General features: G+C 37.4%; 1 protein-coding gene across 5 annotated transcripts in view; it reads left to right on the top strand.

Moving 5' to 3' along the window:
* CEP63 (centrosomal protein 63) overlaps positions 1-18,116 on the top strand; it is a 73,537-nt gene that overhangs the window by 23,416 nt on the left and 32,005 nt on the right. For all 5 annotated transcript variants that reach the window (XM_079921828.1, XM_079921830.1, XM_079921826.1 and 2 more), the window contains exons 4-6: positions 238-333; positions 1,180-1,302; positions 6,688-6,801. In XM_079921828.1, the coding sequence (XP_079777954.1) occupies positions 238-333; positions 1,180-1,302; positions 6,688-6,801 (333 nt within the window). The remainder of the gene's footprint in view (positions 1-237; positions 334-1,179; positions 1,303-6,687; positions 6,802-18,116) is intronic.

Raw genomic sequence — 18,116 nt, 5'->3', positions numbered from 1 at the left:
TTTTTTGATAAAGAGGAAGTTTCTCTCTAAACCTAGCAATTCTAGAAGAATTGCTCGTTTTCCATTTTTTGGCATTGTTATGGATTATTAAATAATTAGATATTTGACTTCCTGAGAAATTGTACAGTTGAGAATGTGTATTCACAGATAAGTACAAAGGTTATTTCCTATTTTTGTGTTTCAGGGTTATTGTTTCAATGCTAATAGTGAAAAATGCTACCACCTCTCTGCTTTTAGGTTGGAATGTTGCGTCAGCAGGTTGAAGAACATGAAAAAGTCAAGCAAGAGTTGGCCATAGAGTATAAGCTGGAGTTAAAGAACCTACATGAAGAAGTAAGATTTTAATTCTGTTATGTGTTGTATAATTCTGTCTCTTCAACCCATGAGAATTTTGTTAACGAGCCAGTTTCTACTTCATAGAGTGGATGTATATATACTAAGGGAGGTGCAGGGGAGGAAATCCATTTCTCTGTTCTTAAACCCAGGTAAAGAATCTTGCCTATTTATATGTTTGATACTACCTACAACAGCGATTCTAAAATGTGTTTGTTGGTTGAGGACCTGAAAGAAATAGAGCTATTTTTGTATAATACCATGAAATACTGATATCAAAAGCTTATATTAAATGTTTTAATTTTTAAGTTGAATCAGTTACTAGATTTTAAATAATGGAGGATCCAAAGGTTTCAGAAGCATTTTGGGATAGATAAGAAAAGTAAGAAAATTCTATCAGTTAACTCAATTTTATTCTTCAGATTGGGAAAAAACTGCTTTTATTTTCATTTAATTCCACAGTACTCCTCTCTTGCTTACTTACTCAGTGTTCCTCAGGAGAATGGTTCAAGAACCACAGGCCTAGAGAAGAGAGACAGGGTTTTTATTTGCTGCTTTTATTGTGGGGGTGGGTTTAGGGGCTCCTAAGTGCAAGGCGATTGTACATTGTAAGAAAAATTAACTTCTGTTTATAAAATATTTTCCTTTTATTTTTCTTTGACTCAATATATTTCTTTTCTGGTGTTTATTTTTTATATGTAGTTTTGAGTTGTTATTTTATCTGACATGCTGTCTATTTTCAGGGATACTAGTTGGCTCTATGCGTGCTTTCATAATGCCAATTTGTTGTATCAGCACTGTTTACACATTCTTAAATTTTAAGTCTAGAAATAACTGTGTCTACAGTTAGGCAGACTGAAGAGAAGCTATGAAAAGCTACAGAGAAAACATGTAAGAGACTTCAGAGGAAATGCCAGAAATCACAGGGAAGATCGGTCTGAAATTGAGAGATTAACTGGAAAAATAGAGGTATGTTCATAGTACTGATTTGCTCATAGTGATTGTCAGCCTTCATGTAGGAAAATGCTGTTTCTAATAGTGCTATTTCCTGAAACCAATTTTCTCTCATCTCCAGGACTACTACTGAGCTGTTTCAAAGGTGGGAGGGTGATCCACTGTGCATCCTGTCACCAGGATGGTTACTAGCTATCAGTAACTCTCAACAGGGCAGTACCCTCCTTTGAGGGCATTGGAAATGTATGGAGACATTGTTTCGGTTGTCAGAATGGCTGGGAGTGAAACTGGTGTGTAGGGCACAGGGACCAGGGACACTAAACATGGCTGGGACTTTTCCACGCAGGAAGGAGTATTGAACCCAAAATGCCAATATTGAGGAACATTGACTACCAGTTACTAGCTGTCCTCCATGGGCAGTGTCCTTGTCTTATTTATCACCTAACAGAGTAGGGGCTTAGTAAGTGTTGAAGGTACTAAGTGTTGAAGCTTTTTTGTACAGAGTACTCTGCATATCAGATTGTTTATCGTCAGTTCCCATTTAGATATGGTAAGTCACTTACCTCCCCCTTTGCTGACTTTGTTTTTATTAAGACTGAATAACTCCATTATTATTGTATATATTGATTCCCTAGAGGAGTTAAGGGAGTGGTGGGTTAAAACCACCAAGAGTAGATGAAAGAGCAGCACGAGGCTGTCACTTTTTTCCCCTTGGATCCCCTCTGTCTATGCTCTTGGTTCTCAACGGTACCTAAGAGTCACCCAGGGCCCTCTTTAGGCTCTCAGAGATTTTGATCCAGTTGTATGGCATGCGAGCTAGGACTCTGCATTTTATCTAGCTTCCCTAGCCAATGCTAATTTGAGAAACATTGTTCAACATCTTTGTGTGATTACTTACAATTTTTCTACTCAGTGACGTGTCACCCCCAAATGCCAGTATATTATTACTACCTAGAATTTTAATTTCTGCATTTAATATTTTTTTATATCTCAATATTTTTATACATTTGAAGAGCTTAGAATCAGATACTGCTTTCCCTCCAGCCCTCTTCAGTGAAATCTGGGTCTTTTTTGAAAAACCCCTCATGTTCTTGTTCCCCATTACCACTTCCTGACCATTGTCTTTTCTTTGTACCTCAGAAACTCCATCTTTTAACATCTTTATTAGAGTATAATTGCTTTACAATGGTGTGTTAGTTTCTGCTTTGTAAGAAAGTGAATCAGTTATACATATACATATGTCCCCATATCTCTTGCCTCTTGCGTCTCCCTCCCTCCCACCCTCCGTATCCCACCCCTCTAGGTGGTCACAAAGCACCAAGCTGATCTCCCTGTGCTATGCGGCTGCTTCCCACTAGCTATTTTACGTTTGTTAGTGTATATATGTGCATGCCACTCTCTCACTTTGTCCCAGCTTACCCTCCCCCTCCCCGTATCCTCAAGTTCATTCTCTAGTAGGTCTGCACCTTTATTCCTGTCTGGCCCCTAGGTTCTTCTGACCGTTTTTTTTTTTTAGATTCCATATATATGTGTTAGCATACGGTATTTGTTTTTCCCTTTCTGACTTACTTCACTCTGTATGACGGTTTCTAGGTCCATCCACCTCACTACAAATAACTCAGTTTCATTCCTTTTTATAGCTGAGTAATATTCCATTGTATATATGTGCCACATCTTCTTTATCCATTCATCTGTCGATGCACACTTAGGTTGTTTCCATGTCCTGGCTATTGTAAATAGAGCTGCAATGAACATTGTTGTACGTGACTCTTTTTGAATTATGGTTTTCTCAGGGTATGTGCCCAGTAGTGGGATTGCTGTGTCGTATAGTAGTTCTATTTTTAGTTTTTTAAGGAACCTCCATACTGTTCTCCATAGTGGCTGTATCAATTTACATTCCCACCAACAAGAAAATCCATCTTTGATTTTCATGTCATCAGCATATACCACCAACCAGTGTACATACGCCAAAGTTAGTCATCTTCTGATCCCTGGTTACTCCCCTGTTCAAAGACTTCAGCTCCCAGTTCACTGTCATTCTCTCCAACCTTGCTCTTATCATAATTCTTGAGGATTTCAGTATCCACAGAGTTGATGCTTATAATACTGTGGTCTTTGAGTTCCTTGGTGTTCTTTCCTCCACGGATATTTTGATCTCCTATCTGTCTCTTCTCCCTTTTGCCATTGTCCTTCCTTAGGTGTTATCATTACCAATACTTGCAACCCTCCTAGAATCACATTTTTAAGCATCACATTCTCCAACTACCATCCCTGTCTTTTCAGCTCTCTCCCTCTGGCTCCTGATGCTCGATACTCACCTGACCCCCCATCCCTTAAAGTGCTTGGATCCTGCCACTTGTCACTGCTCTGTCTCTACCTTGTGTCCTCAGTTACAAGTCCTTACCCAGCTTCCATCCCATGGTTACACTCCTTATATTCCCCTTCAATTCTGTGCTCTCTCTTACTTCATCGCCTTTGCTTGGCAAAACTGTAACTCTCATTAAATCCAGCATTCTCCCCACTTTCTACCTGTCGTGTGGCAGACCATGGCTGGAGAAAAATATAATCGTGCTGACTGGCCTCATTTTAAATTCATGGTCACTCACCTCAAATGGGTCCTCATGCTGCCCAGAATCATATTATATTTCCCCTCACTCTCCTACTTTCCATAATGACTGTTTCATACGTTCTCTTTTCTTGAATTTTCAACACTTTTCCCCACATCCTCACTTTTGGATGATGATCTTTCTTTCTATTTCATTGAGAAAATAGAAAATAATTTTCACAAACTTCCAGCCTTGTGTCTATCTGCCTATTTGCAACTGCACCCGTATACTCTGCCTTCCTGCTGGAGGGACTGTCCATGCTCTCCCTATTCCCTATCCATGACATCACTCTAGAAATGCTCCTCTCTTCTGCATCATCAGGTTTTTCCTCCCTACTGGATATTTTCCACCAACATGCAAACTTAGCCCCTCTTAAATATCCTTTCTTGACCTCTCTCTTCATACTCTGGATACTGCCCCATTTTTCTCCTTCATTTTATAACTAAACTACTTTATGTACCTATACTTGTCTCCAGTTCCTTTCCTTCCATTTTTCTTACACCCACTCAGTAAGGCTTTTGCCCCCTCTCTCTGCAGAAGCTATTTGCATGGAGGTCACCAGTGACTTCCCCATTACTCAAGCCTGTGGCCAGCCCTCATCTTCCCCATCCTGTCTGCAGCACTGGACCCAGCTGGTCTCCGTCCTCCTTACACCTCTTTCTGGATTTGGCTTGGAGAACGATTGCACTTTCCTGGGTTTTCTCCTAACTTGTTTGCCACTCTTTCTCAGTCTCTTTTGTTCCCCAACCTTTTAGCATTGGAACACCTCACGATTGTGTCATTGTACTCTTCTTTTTTCTGTCTAGGCCCACTCCCTTGGTGATATCATTCAGTCTCATAGTTTTAAGCATTGTGTATATGTTGATAATTCCCACATTTGTATATCTAGTCCTGACCTCTCCTTTTTGCTACAGAATAATTTCCAACCTCCTGTTTCACATCTCCAATGTCTAAAGCTGTCTCAAACTTGACATGTCCAAAATAAAGGTCCTGATTTTTTTCTCTCCTATCTTCCAGCACCATTTCTGTTTCAGTTAATGGCAACTCCATTCCTCAGATTGCTCAAGCCTAAAAACCTTGGAGTCACCCTTGATTTCTCTTTTCCCAGCACAATAGCCAGAATGATTCTGTTTTAATGTAAGTCAAATCATGTCCTCTCCTGTACATAAACCTTCCAGTAGCTTCTCTTAAAAGACAAAGTTATCATAATGACCTATGTAGTTTCACCACCTGTTAACTCTGACCTTTCTCTTCCTTTTTTTCCTTTTACTCACTCATTCCAGCCACACCAACCTCCTTGCTCATCCTTGAACATACCAGGATGCTTCCACTTCAAGGCCTTGTACTTGCTGTTCCCTCTTCCCAGAATAGTATAACTTCATCCCTGTCTCCCTTGGTGTTTACTTAAATGTTACTCAATGTGGCCACTCCTTTTTAAAATTGCAGCCCCCAACTCTGAGCACTTCATGCTCTGTTTTCCCCAAAACAGGTATAGTTGGCTTTCTGTATCTGTGGGTTCCGCATCCATGGATTCAACCAACCATGGATCTAAAATATTCTGGGGAAAAAAAATTCCAGAAAGTTCCAGAAAGCAAACCTTGAATCTGTCATGCACAAGCAACTATTTTCACAGCATTTACATTGTATTTACAACTATTTACATAGCATTTACATTGTATTAGGTATTATAAGTAATCTAGAAATGATTTCAAGTATATGGGAGGATGTGCATTGGTTATATGCAAATAATACACCATTTTATATAAGGGACGTGAGCATCTGTGGATTTTAGAATCTGCAGAGGCCTGGAACTAGTCCCCCACAGATACTGAGGGGTGACTGTATTACTATCTAAGGTACTGTACAATGAATGTGTTGCCTATCTCCCTCCAATTGAGTGGGGCTAGAATTTTTGTTTTGTTAAATAGTGTATCCCCAGCACCTAGAACAGTACCTGGCATGTATATGGTAGAAATAATGAATAAGTGAGTATCAGCTGGTGAACAGTAATTACCCTAAGCTAGCATGAGACTTCTGGAGTTGAGGCTCCTGGAGGACAGTGATGGAAAGACTGAGTTTCCTTTCTCTTTGGTTTGCCTCATTTTCATAAATACTGGGCTCATTTTCTTGATTGTGCAACTTGAAGTTACTATTGATCCATCATTGATTTTGAACTGTTTGGCTTTGGGTTACAGATAGCTGTTAAAATTTAATACAGATATTTCTTGTTATTCATGTCTTTGCAGTTCTGTTGAGATAATAAAAATTTGGATATCAAAGGATACTGTGTTAACTGAATCTATTTGGTTCCTGAGTTTTAGACACTGATAAGAATTGGGCTACCCAGGGATTTATCTGAAAATTTAATTGAATCTGTTCAGTTCCTGGGTTTGGATATCAAGAATTTGGGCAGTGAGGGGTATCTGTAATCATATTTTGAAATTTTCATTATCTTAGCATCAGTTTTCTGAAAAATCACTAAAAAAATTATTAGCAACCCTTAGGTGGCAGCAGATCTTTGAAAATCATGAATCCAGTATTTAGCATCTGTGTTTCATACTCTTCACCATTAGGGTGTTAAATTTAGAAAGACAGATCTCCAGAGGCACAGTATGTAAGGAATTTAGTATTACTCTATAGTTCTATCAGTTAAGTGAGTAATGGGGCTCCTGCTGTGGAGAAAGGTGCATGTGTACCCAGGGACCTGGGGAACAATTAAAGTAAAAGTGAATCTGGAAAGTAGTGACAGCAAGGGGAAGCACTTAGAAGTTAAGTACCTTAATTGCTTCTTCAGGAATTTCGTCAGAAATCACTGGACTGGGAGAAGCAGCGCTTGATTTATCAGCAACAGGTATCTTCTCTGGAGGCTCAAAGGAAGGCTCTGGCTGAACAATCAGAGATAATTCAGGTAAGTTTAAGACATTTTGGGATAATGAGAGGCAGAGAGGTTTTGATTAAATTTGAGCAGGCTTAATGCTGTGCGCATGTGCTCACCATGTCCACCCACATCCCCACGCCCTCTTGCTCCCTTGCTTGCTGCTTTTCTCAGCAGTTCCTAACTCCTCACTCGTGCTCTTTCTTGCTCTCTCACTCTGTCACTGTCTTGCATTCTCATGATCACTCCACACTCACATTTGTTTCACTCTCCTAATCTTGGTCTCTCCCTCTCTCCTTTTCTCTTTCTACCTCTGCTCTCTCTGTCTCCTTTTCCATTTCTTTCTGGCTCTGGCTTACTTATTCTGGCTGTTTCTGGCTCTTGCCTTGGTTCCACTTCTGTCTGTGTCTTGTTCCATCTCTGATAGTTCGGAGTGCCTTGGCTGAGGTCCCTCAGCCAGGGAGCTTCGGCCAGTCCACCTGTTTGGACACAAATATTGAAAGATTCACACTAACTAAAAGCAGTATCTTTGTGGCAACAGAAACACTTCTTAGAACACTACTAGAAACTGTTTTTTAATGAAAAAGTAATGGCTTAAACAAAACAAAAAATTAGCTACCCAATTTAGGAACTTTCTTCTTAGAACGTATTCAGTTTGTTTGCTTTTTCAATTAAAAACCAAGATCAAAAGGGAAATGAAAATAGAGGGTAGTGAATATTTGTGACCATCTTCTGTGTGCTAGACACTGTCTCAGTGCTTCTGCTAAATGTAGTTATCTAGAATATATAGTTATATGTTATCTGTTTAATACCATGATAATTTGTCAAGGTTGGTAGTTATCTCAGTTTTGTAGAAGAGAGAATTACTGGAGAAGTTAAGAGAGCTAGAGAGAAGCTCTAAAAAAAATTTTTTTAAGAAACAATCTGTATTATTTGCTGCTCTAAGTCTCAGTAATATATTGGCTTTTAATCATCCCCCCTGAAATATCAGCAGGCTAGTAAACTACCACAAATGGCTCTGCTGTTAGTGAGTCTACTCAGAATGGCAAGAGGGGCCGATAGCAATCTCAAGGAACAAAATTATTTACTAGGCTGCAGCAAGCTATGCAGCCAGAGTGGGCCAGTAAAATCCTGGATGTCTAGACCAGCGTTTTTTGGCCTGAATGCTAAAGCACTGTATAAACATAAATAGCTGTAAGATATTGTAGGCCTCAGATTGGCAAAATAGAAAATTGAGTCCTGGTTTTTAAGTTCTCAATTATTCATCTATGTAGTATGCTTATTGTTGATTGTAGATCCTTTTTTCAAATTACTATTGTGATTACTCAGCATAATTAAAGCTTCATTGTTAGTAAAAATGAGATTTTTATTTACCATAATTTAGCTGGGGCTAGAGTAAGATGCCTTTAAAAAGCCAACGTTTGTTTTCCCTACTTAAAGGTATTTGAATTATTCTTCTGATAGTTTTCTTTAAACTAAAACTGCTCTGATTAAGTAAAAAATGTTACTTATATTTCTTTCTCCCTTGTGGTCCTCATTTAAAATCTTTTTAAAAAATGAATTTCTGTATACTCATTACCCAGCAATAATAGTTATCATTTTGCCAATCTTTTAAAAAATTGTGGTAAAAAGCATTAAAACTTACCATCTTAACCATTTTAAAGAGTACAGTAGTGTTAACTATATGCCTCTTGTTGTGTAACAAATCTCTAGAACTTTTTCAGCTTGCAAGACTAAGACTCTTCGAGCAACAACTCATTTTGCCAATTTTGTTTCATCCTTCCCTACTTTTTACTTTTGGCTGGAATATTATAGAGCAAATCACAGACATTGTCTTATTTCCCAACAGGTAGGACTTAAAAAAAATAGACATACCAGAGTCACATTAACAGACGAAATAACTTCTTAAATAATTTAATATCTAGTCTGTTCAAATTTCCTGAGTTGTGTGAAATAATGTCTTGGCCTCCAGTTAAGGTTGAAACATTGCATTTTGTTGATATGTGAATCACCATTGAACAATAAAGGTAGAAAGTCTTGCAGATTGGATAAATGGATATCAACATCCACACTTCCCCTCAATTTAAAAAAAAATTTGATGTAAAGTTTTTTCTTCTGTATTTTTTAACATCTAAAAGTGGAGTTCAGGGAATTCCCTGGCGGTCCTGTGTTTAGGACTGAGTGATTTCACTGCTCTGGGCCCAGGTTCAATCCCTGGTCGGGGAACTAAGATCCCTCAAGCCACATAACCAAAAAAAAAAAAAAATGGAGTTCAGAATAACTTCTCACTCTTTGAGTCATATATTTGCTTGATTTTTTTCTTTTAGTCAGCTATTAAAATGACATAATACATGTTCATTTTAGAAAAATGAGAAAATGTAGATGAAATGAGAATTAAATAAAATTACTCATAATTCTATCCTTTAGAGATTTACCATGGTTAACATTTGCATGTAAGTTTCTTCTGACTTTTTCTGTGCTTGTATGCTGTGTACATTGCATTCATGTACATTTGGTAGGAAAAACACTGTATGTGTGTGTATGGGAAGAGAGGAATAGTTGCAAACTTAAAAAATTACTAAGAATGGCAAAATGTTGATAATTGTTGAAGCTAGGTGATGAATATATAGGGGTTCATCATCTTACTCTTTCCATATTGTATACGTTTGAAATTTTCCATAAAACATAATGTGAAAATGTAAATTATATGCTTACAATGTGACAGGCAGTATGCTAATAAGCACTTTATAATGCAATATTTTATTTAATTTTCACAAGTTAAAAATTTTCCTTTTTAAATACATGTCAACAAATGTGAGTCATAATGATTGTATAGAAGTTCAATCTACCATTAAATGTCTTCATTTATATAACCAATCTTTTGTTGTGGAACATACAGTTTTTTTATTTTTTCACTCTTATAAGTAGTGCATGGGTGAACATCCTTATTTAAATATTTAGGAGTATATGTCCATTTATTTTCTTAGGAAATGACCCTAGAAGTGAGATTGCTGCATCAGAGTAGTCATACATTCTTAAAGATTTTGATATATATTGTCAAAGTACTCTTCAAAGGTGCATTGATACACACTTTCACCAGCAGTGTTTGGGAATGTCCATTTCCTCACACTTTCTCAATATTGTCCATTTCCTCCCACTCTCAGTATTGGGCACTATTATTTATTTTATTATTTTTTAAAATTTCTCCTACTTTTAGGCTTGTCTTTGTCAATCTGATAGGTGGAAAAAATGGTATCTGATTATTTGTTTTAATTTGTATTTCTTTAATTATGAATGAGATTGAGCATTTTTTTTCATCTACTTATGGCTATTTCCATTCTTTTGTAAATTATTTATGTTCTTTGCTCTTTTTTCTGGTTATTTTATTTATCAAAATCTGTTGTAATTTTAATCAGTAGAGATAATATTTTAAACTTTGTTAATTAGGAGAATACTTTCTATAAACTCAGTATATTTTTTCTTTCAGAACAATAAAATAAAAATGTCTAAATGTACAAAGCACTAATCACTCTGACATATTGTGTGGAAGAATGTATAGCAGTTCAAGTCACAATACACTGATTTTCAAAAACCACTATATTTTCTTCTATTTCAACCAAGCATTAGAGCCTGAGACCCAGAAGAGGTCATAATGAAACCTTATCCAACCAAATCAGAACTAAAAAAAAAAAAATTTTAAACCAGTAATGCACTTGTGTAGCCTCTTAGCACAGTTACCAAATGCTGCTTACATATATTCAACATCTAGCTTACTGGCATGAATTTTTATAAAAATGAGAAAATTTTGCAGATATATTATTAGAAGGTACACAGATTGCATTACATTAAACACAAAGGCAGTGTGGTCCTTGTAGGAGAAATCAAGTCAGTACCCCCTGGTAGAAATGTTCTATAAAAATGTGTCACATTGAAGCCTCAGTGTTTTCAGCCAATTATCTGTCCCTGATGTATTTCCTTGGAGTATATGATCTGTCAGGACTTCAGGTTTCTTAATCCAAAATATCTGACTGAATTTAGGTACATCTGGAAAGCAGCTGAAAGGGTTTCTCCAATAGTCTGACATCACAGAAAGTGGGTTGAGAAATCCTTCTCTTTACCTGAAGACGTACTTGTTCTACTTCAGGCGTCAACAGCTCACAGAAGAAAAGAAAAAAGAAACAATCAAAACTTCCCCTCCCACACAATCCCACACAAGCTAAACAAAAACTACCCTCTCCCCCCATAAAACCCCAGCACCAAAGTGTCAATCATTCCTGGGAAATAGAACATACCCCTTGGATTCTCTGATTTATTAACTGTTCAAACTTGAAGGACAGAAATGACCTTATGTCCTTGTGGGGAGGAAGGAAGACATGTTAATAATGACTGTAGAGCCATTGAGAAAGTGCATTATCTATTACACAATCAACTTAGAGCCCTGTCCTCCAACAGAGGTGGCCACAACTTCATTTAAATTCTTTGCTCATTTTTTTAAGGATATTTATATTTTACTATTTTGAAAGAGCTCTTCCTACATTAAATATATTAACCCTTTGCTGTTTCATTGCAATTGTGTGTGTTTTCCCAGTTTACCTTAATTCTGCTTAGTAATTTTTATGGAAATACAATTGTTTTATAAACAATTGTTTAGAATGGCTTCATTCTATTAGTTTTTTAAGGTTTTTATCTTGGTTGTCATACTATAAATCCTTACTAAGCCAAGATTTCTTCTAATGCTTTATAATTTCTTCTTAATATATTTGATCTGAAAATTATTTTGGTATAAGGAATTTGGTAGGAATCTATATTTGTCTTTTTCCAAATGGTTATCCACATAATTTGTTGACTGTTACATTTTGAGAACTTTACAGAATGATTCTAAAATTCATATGGAAGGATAAATGAATGGTACTAGGCAACATTTTTAAAAAGAAGGGTAAAGGTGATGTTTCTTTTATCAAATATTAAAATGTATTAAATTTAAAAGTACAGTTGTTAAACAACATGACAATTATTAGATGCAAAGACAGAATGATGGTTATTATAAGCATAGGAAAATATCAGTATAGTCACTAAAACATAAGGTCTTTTCTGTTTAGAGGTCAAAGAATCACTTGCTCCTTTCCCTCCTGCTCAAATAATATAAGAGTGAAAAGGAAACATTCAGGGAAATCTTAGAGAACATAAGAACATTTGAAAAAAAAAATTAAAAGTATTAAGCCAACACAGAGTGTAAAATACTTAGCTTATTCATAGTATGTGAGAAAAGTAAAGGCTGCATTGTATATGTTTTCCTTTTGAAATATTTAGATGAGCTATGTGATATTGTTCAAGTTAGTTTTAGATCCTCTGTTCAATTATATATGTATATTTGTAGGTTTGAATATATGTTATATTTTTAAAAGCACCATTTTCCTTATGAGGAAAAGATGATCCTAACTCAAACGTTAATCTGTTGTCTTGGTAGATTTATCACAGAGTTAATTGAATTGGCTCAGACCCACTGTTTAAAAGTTTATGGTGACAGAGACACAACAGTGATAAGAAGGTCTTACTGGGAGCTGTACTGTTAATGGGCTGGCTCTTCAAGCTGCTACTTAGTGGAAATACTGCAGAGCTGTGGCCTGCACTGACACATTTGGAGTTGACTCTGATGGGAAGCTTCGTAAAAATTGATGCCTGCAGTGGCCATAACTTCATGTTGAGATCCTTTGGAAAATAAAAAACCCTGTTGCTTTGTATCATATTCTTCTCAGTAATCTCACTATATGGAAAAGTTATTTTCTTGAAGTCCCAGGATTACATACCACAAAGCCAGGGGAGGATTTGTGTTCAACCCCCAATCCCCAGCCCTTCCAAACTATTTTCACACTTTCGCTGCCCACCCTCGGTTTTTGTTTTTATCTCCTTGACATAAATTGCTTTCTTAATTATTTCTTTACTTTTAACCACCTCTGTTGTGATTTATGTTGTTGAAATAATTCTACCCCACTCCACTAGAATAGTTAGGATGCTATATATTATATTAATAAGAGGAAACTCTGGTTTCTGGTGCAAAAAATTAGTGGCAGTGGTTAGTGGGGAAAAAAAGGTTTAAAAATATATTAGCCTTAAGATACCTCTAACACCAGATATTTAAGAGAAATAATCATTATTTTATAACGTTTATATTTTTATTTCTGACTCTCTTCATATTGGAAAGAGGTAGTCTTGAGATACTGTAGTGTAGCTTTGTCCAATAGAAATATGAGCCACCTATGTATAAAATTTTCTAGCAGTCACATTAAAAAAGTAAAAAGAAACAAAATTAATATATTCTGTTTATCTGAGTTTGTCAAAAATATTATTACATTCACGTTTTTAAAAAATTGAGTCTTTGAAATTCAGTGTGTACTTCACGCTTTGAGTACATCTCAATTTGGACTAGCCATGATGCAGGTGCTCAGTGGCTACGTGTGGCTAGTGACTGCTGTATTTGCCTAGTGTATTCATTCTAGTTAATGAAAATTTAGAATTTGTTCTTGCAATAATTATGTAATTTTCACTATGCTTAAAAATGGTGTATTTGTATGTGATTGAAATATTGAATAATTAAAGATAGGCTATGCCTGCCCACAGCAGTCATGGCCAGGCTTTACAGTCAGCTGGCTTGGGGACCAATCCCACCTACCAGTATGCCTGCAGTAATTGTGGTCCAATGTAACAGGAGGGCACACCCACACAGGGGATACCCCCGGAGCACTTGGCTGAGGATGTAGCTGATATACCTCATACATAGAAACAAACATAGAGTTAGGCAAACACAGAGGAGACAAAGGAATATCTTCCAAATGAAAGCTAAGACCAAACCTCAGGGAAAGAAAACTATATGAAGCAGAGATAAGCAATTTACCAGATAAAGAGTTCAAAGTAATAGTCATAAAGAGTCTCCAAACTTGGGACAAGAGTGGATTAACTCAGTAAGAGCTCAAAGTGATAGAAAATATAAAGATCCAGTCAGAACTGAAGAATACAATAACTGAAATGAAGAATGCACTAGAGGGGATCAAAAGCAGATTAGAGAATGTAAAAGAATGGATCAGCAATCTGGAAGACAGGGTAGTAGAAATTATCCAATCAAAACAGCAAAAAGAACAAAGGATTTTAAAAAATGAGGATAGTTTAAGGGATCCCTGAGATAACATCAAGCATACTATCATTGGCATTATAGGGGTCCTGGAAGGAGAAGAGAGAGAGAAAGGGTCAGAAAGCCTATTTGAAGAAATAATGACTGAAAACTTCCGTAACCTGGTGAAGGAAACAGGCATGAAAGTCCAGGAAGCCCAGGAGTTTCAAACAAGATGAATCCAAAGAGGCTCACATAAAGACACAATATAATTAGATGTTAAAAGTTAAAAATAAAGAGAATCTTAAAAGCATCGACACGTGTGTGCACACACACAGGAGCTAGTTACATAAAAAGGAATCCCCCACAGGTTGTCAGCTGATTTTTAAGCAGAAACTTTACAGGCCAGAAGGGACTGGCATGATATATTCAAAGTGCTGAAAGAAAAAAACTTAACAACCAAGAGTACTCTTAACTGGCAAGGTTAGAGCTTCGAAGGCTCAGAGGAGAGTACAGCAGCTGGCTTGTGGCAGGCAGAACAGAGAGAGAGCAACACAGACAATCCTGGCCACCTCACTACTCCCCAGCTGGAGACATGTATCTGATGGTGCACATGGGGGCTGGGTGCTGAAACTCGGGCTTCAGAGGACAGACCTGGGGAGAGGACTGGGGTAGGCTGCATGGAGATAGCCTGAAGGGGCTGGAGTGTTGGCCAGGCCACAACTGGGAGTGTATGCAGGACAGAGCCCAGGTCCACTTTAGAAGCTCCATGGTTAACATGCATGCAAAGGGATATGTGGGACCCCATGATGGGAGCCTCATTTTCAGCGTGCTTGCAGTGGGTATGGCTCTGCTTCTATGAGCTCTGGGACTGTGCAGTTGCGGGAGGGTTGCCCACACATGGAAGCCCACACACAGAAGCGGGGCTGGAATTTGAGCAGATCCCCAGGGGCCACATGACTTTGGAAGCAGGGCTGAAATCTGAGCCATGTCTGGCAGCTTTGCAACTTAAGTGGATTTACGCTGAGGTGCCTTTGTAAGCTCATTGTTATCAGGACATCAGAGCAGATTACTGGTGCTCCTGTGGTTGGGGTGGGTCTGGAGTTAGCAGCTGTGGGCTTTGTGGGCAGGCACTTGTGGAGCCAGGGCCAGGGTCTGCACTGATACTGTAGCTCCCATGGTGGGTCCAGGTGCACAAGTACTTGTGACTATGGTGGGTCCCAGTGCCTGATATAATTAGATCTGTGCCAGTGGATCTGTGCTGGTGACTTTGTGAGCACAGTGCCTGAGGACACCTGGTCCTACATTCCCACAGCTGAGGTGGGCCTGAAGGCAGTGTCAACAACAGTGTACTTTGTGAGCATGCACAATGAGTGATGGACAACACCACAGAGCATACTTCCTGATGGACAGCTCCTGTGGAGGAATGCTCAGTGACTCCTCTCCCAGTGGAAGTTCTCCAGTCCCACCTACCCCACACTGAAGCTCACAAATAGATCTGGGGGCTTCTACTCCAACAACTGGGGAGAGACCCTGTTCCTGACAGGGCTTTGACAACCACAGAGCAAAGAGGAGGTGGCCCCGCTCAACATCCAGTGCAGACTCTGGTCACTACAACACCAATCACACCCTGTATCAAGGGGATAACAGCCAGCACACCCTGAGGAAAGACATGGCAGGCACCCATACTAAAAAAAAGCCCTTGCACCAAAAACATTAGACTCACGCAGGCCACACAGGGATGCTCTCATAAAAACAGCCCTTCAAGACCACAGTAGATAACTGTTTCTCCTAAATTTATAGAGTCAGAGAAATATAAGGATAATGGAGAAGCAGAGGAACCACTCCCAATTAAAAGAACAAGGGAAATCCCCTGAAAGAATAAACAATGAAACAGATCTCTCCAATCTACCAGACCCCAAAGTTCAAAAAGGAGGTAATGAAAATACGGAAGGAATTAAGAAAGGCTATCAATAGAAATGTAAATCACTGTAACAAGGTACTAGAAACTATAAAGAGGAGCCAATTAAAATTAGAAAACTCATTTGCCAAGATGAGAGCTGAACTAAAGGCAATAAATAGCAAACTAAATAATGCAGAAAAATGAATAAGTGATCTGAAAGATAGAATAATGGAAATCACCCAATCAGAACAGCAGACAGAAAGACAAAGAAAAATGAAAACAATGTATGAGACCGATGGGGTAATATAAAGCATCCCGACAAGTGCATAATACAGATCCCAGAAGGAGAAGAAAGAAAAAGGGATCGAAAGTTTATTTGAAAAAATTATGGCTGAAAACTTTCCAAATAGAAAAGAAGCAAGAATCTATAGGGAAGAGAAAATCATAATTGGAAAGCAAATCACTTAAATAAGCCAGTACATAGATTAAAAATTTTTAGTGTGTGTGAAAGTGATGATAACTACAATGAACAGCAGAAGGATAAACATGAAGATATAAGAGAGGACATCAGAATCATAAGGTGTCAGGGAGGGGAGTAAGAAAATGTAGATTTTTTTTTTTCAAGAATGTGTTTAAGCCTATATGACTATCAGTCTAAAGCAAGTATATATAGTAGTGGGTTAACATACTTGAAAAACGGGTAACAACAAATAAAAAGCATACAGTAGACTCATAAAAACCAAACAGAAGAGAACTCAAGTATAATACAAAAGAAAACCATCAAATCACAAAAGGAAAAACAGAGAGGAACAAAGAAGAAATACAAAATCAACTGGAAAATAAGTTTTAAGATGGCAGTAAATACATATCAATCAATAATTACTTTAAATGTTAGTGAACTAAATATTCCAGTCAAAAGACCGAGTGTCAGACTGGATAATAAAACAAGAGCCTACAGTATGCTGCCTACAAAAGACCCACTTTAGGGTGAAGGACGCACATAGGTTGAAAGTGAGAGGATGGAAGAAGATATTTCATGCAAACAGAATGACAAGAAAGCAGAGGTAACAATACTCAGACAAAATTTAAAGGTCATAAGGTACTATATAATGGTAAAAAAATACAAGAAGAAGTTATTACACTCGTTAACATGTATGCACCCAATATAGGAGCACCTAAATACATAAATACTAACAGACATAAAGGGAGAAATTGACAGGAATGTAATAATAGTAGGAGACTTTAACACCCCACTTATATCAATGGACAAGTCTTCCAGACAGAAAATCAATACGGCAACAGAGATCCTAATTGACACAATAGAACAGTTAGACTTAATTGACATTTTCAGGACATTTCATCCAGAAAAAAAAAAAAAGACTTAAAATACAAACTTTTCAACTGCACATGTAACATTCTCTAGGATAGACCACATACTAGGATGCAAAACAAGCCTCAGCAAATTTAAGAGAATAGAAGTTATTTCAAGCATCTTTTCTGATCACAATGGCATGAAACTAGAAATCAACCACAGAAAGAAACGAGAAAAAGAAAAAACGATTATGTGGAGACTAAACAACATGCTACTAAAAAAACACTGGGTCAGTGATGAAATCAAAGAGGAAATTGAAAAATACTTTGAGACAAATGAAAATGAAAACACAAACATGTGAAATCCTTGGGATGCAGCAAAAGCAGTTCTTAGAGGGAAGTTCATAGTGATACAGGCCTTCCTCAAAAAATGAGAAAAATCTCAAACAACCTAACCTACCACCTAATAGAATTAGAAAAAGAAGAACAAACAAAACCTAAAGTCAAAAGGAAGGAAATAATAAGATTAGAGAGGAAATAAATAAAATAGAGATTAAAAAAAACAATAGAAAAATAATAAAACCAAGAGCTGGTTTTCTGAAAGGGTAAACAAAATCAATAGACCTCTTGCTAGGCTCACCAAGAAGAAAAGAGAGAGGACCCAAATAAATAATATAATGTAAGAAATGAAGGAGGAGAAATAACCAATACTGCAGAAATACCAAATAAAACCCCATAAGGTAATACTGTGAACAATTATATGCTAACATATTAGACCACCTAGAAGAAATGGACAAGTTTCTAGAAACATACAGCCCACCAAAACTGAATCAAGAAGAAATAGATAATTTGAAAACCCCGATCACTAGAAGTGAAATAGAATCTGTAATAAGCAAAAAAACAAAAACAAAAGCACCCTGCAAACAAAAGTCCAGGACTGGATGCCTTCAATGGGGAATCTACCAGACAAAGAAGAACTTATATCGATTTTTCTCAAACTAATCCAAAATAGAGGAGGCAACACTCCCA

This window comes from Stenella coeruleoalba, assembly GCF_951394435.1.
Source record: "Stenella coeruleoalba genome assembly, chromosome: 5".
NCBI classification, from domain to species: Eukaryota; Metazoa; Chordata; class Mammalia; order Artiodactyla; family Delphinidae; genus Stenella; species Stenella coeruleoalba.
This window is presented reverse-complemented; position numbering and strand designations above follow the sequence as displayed.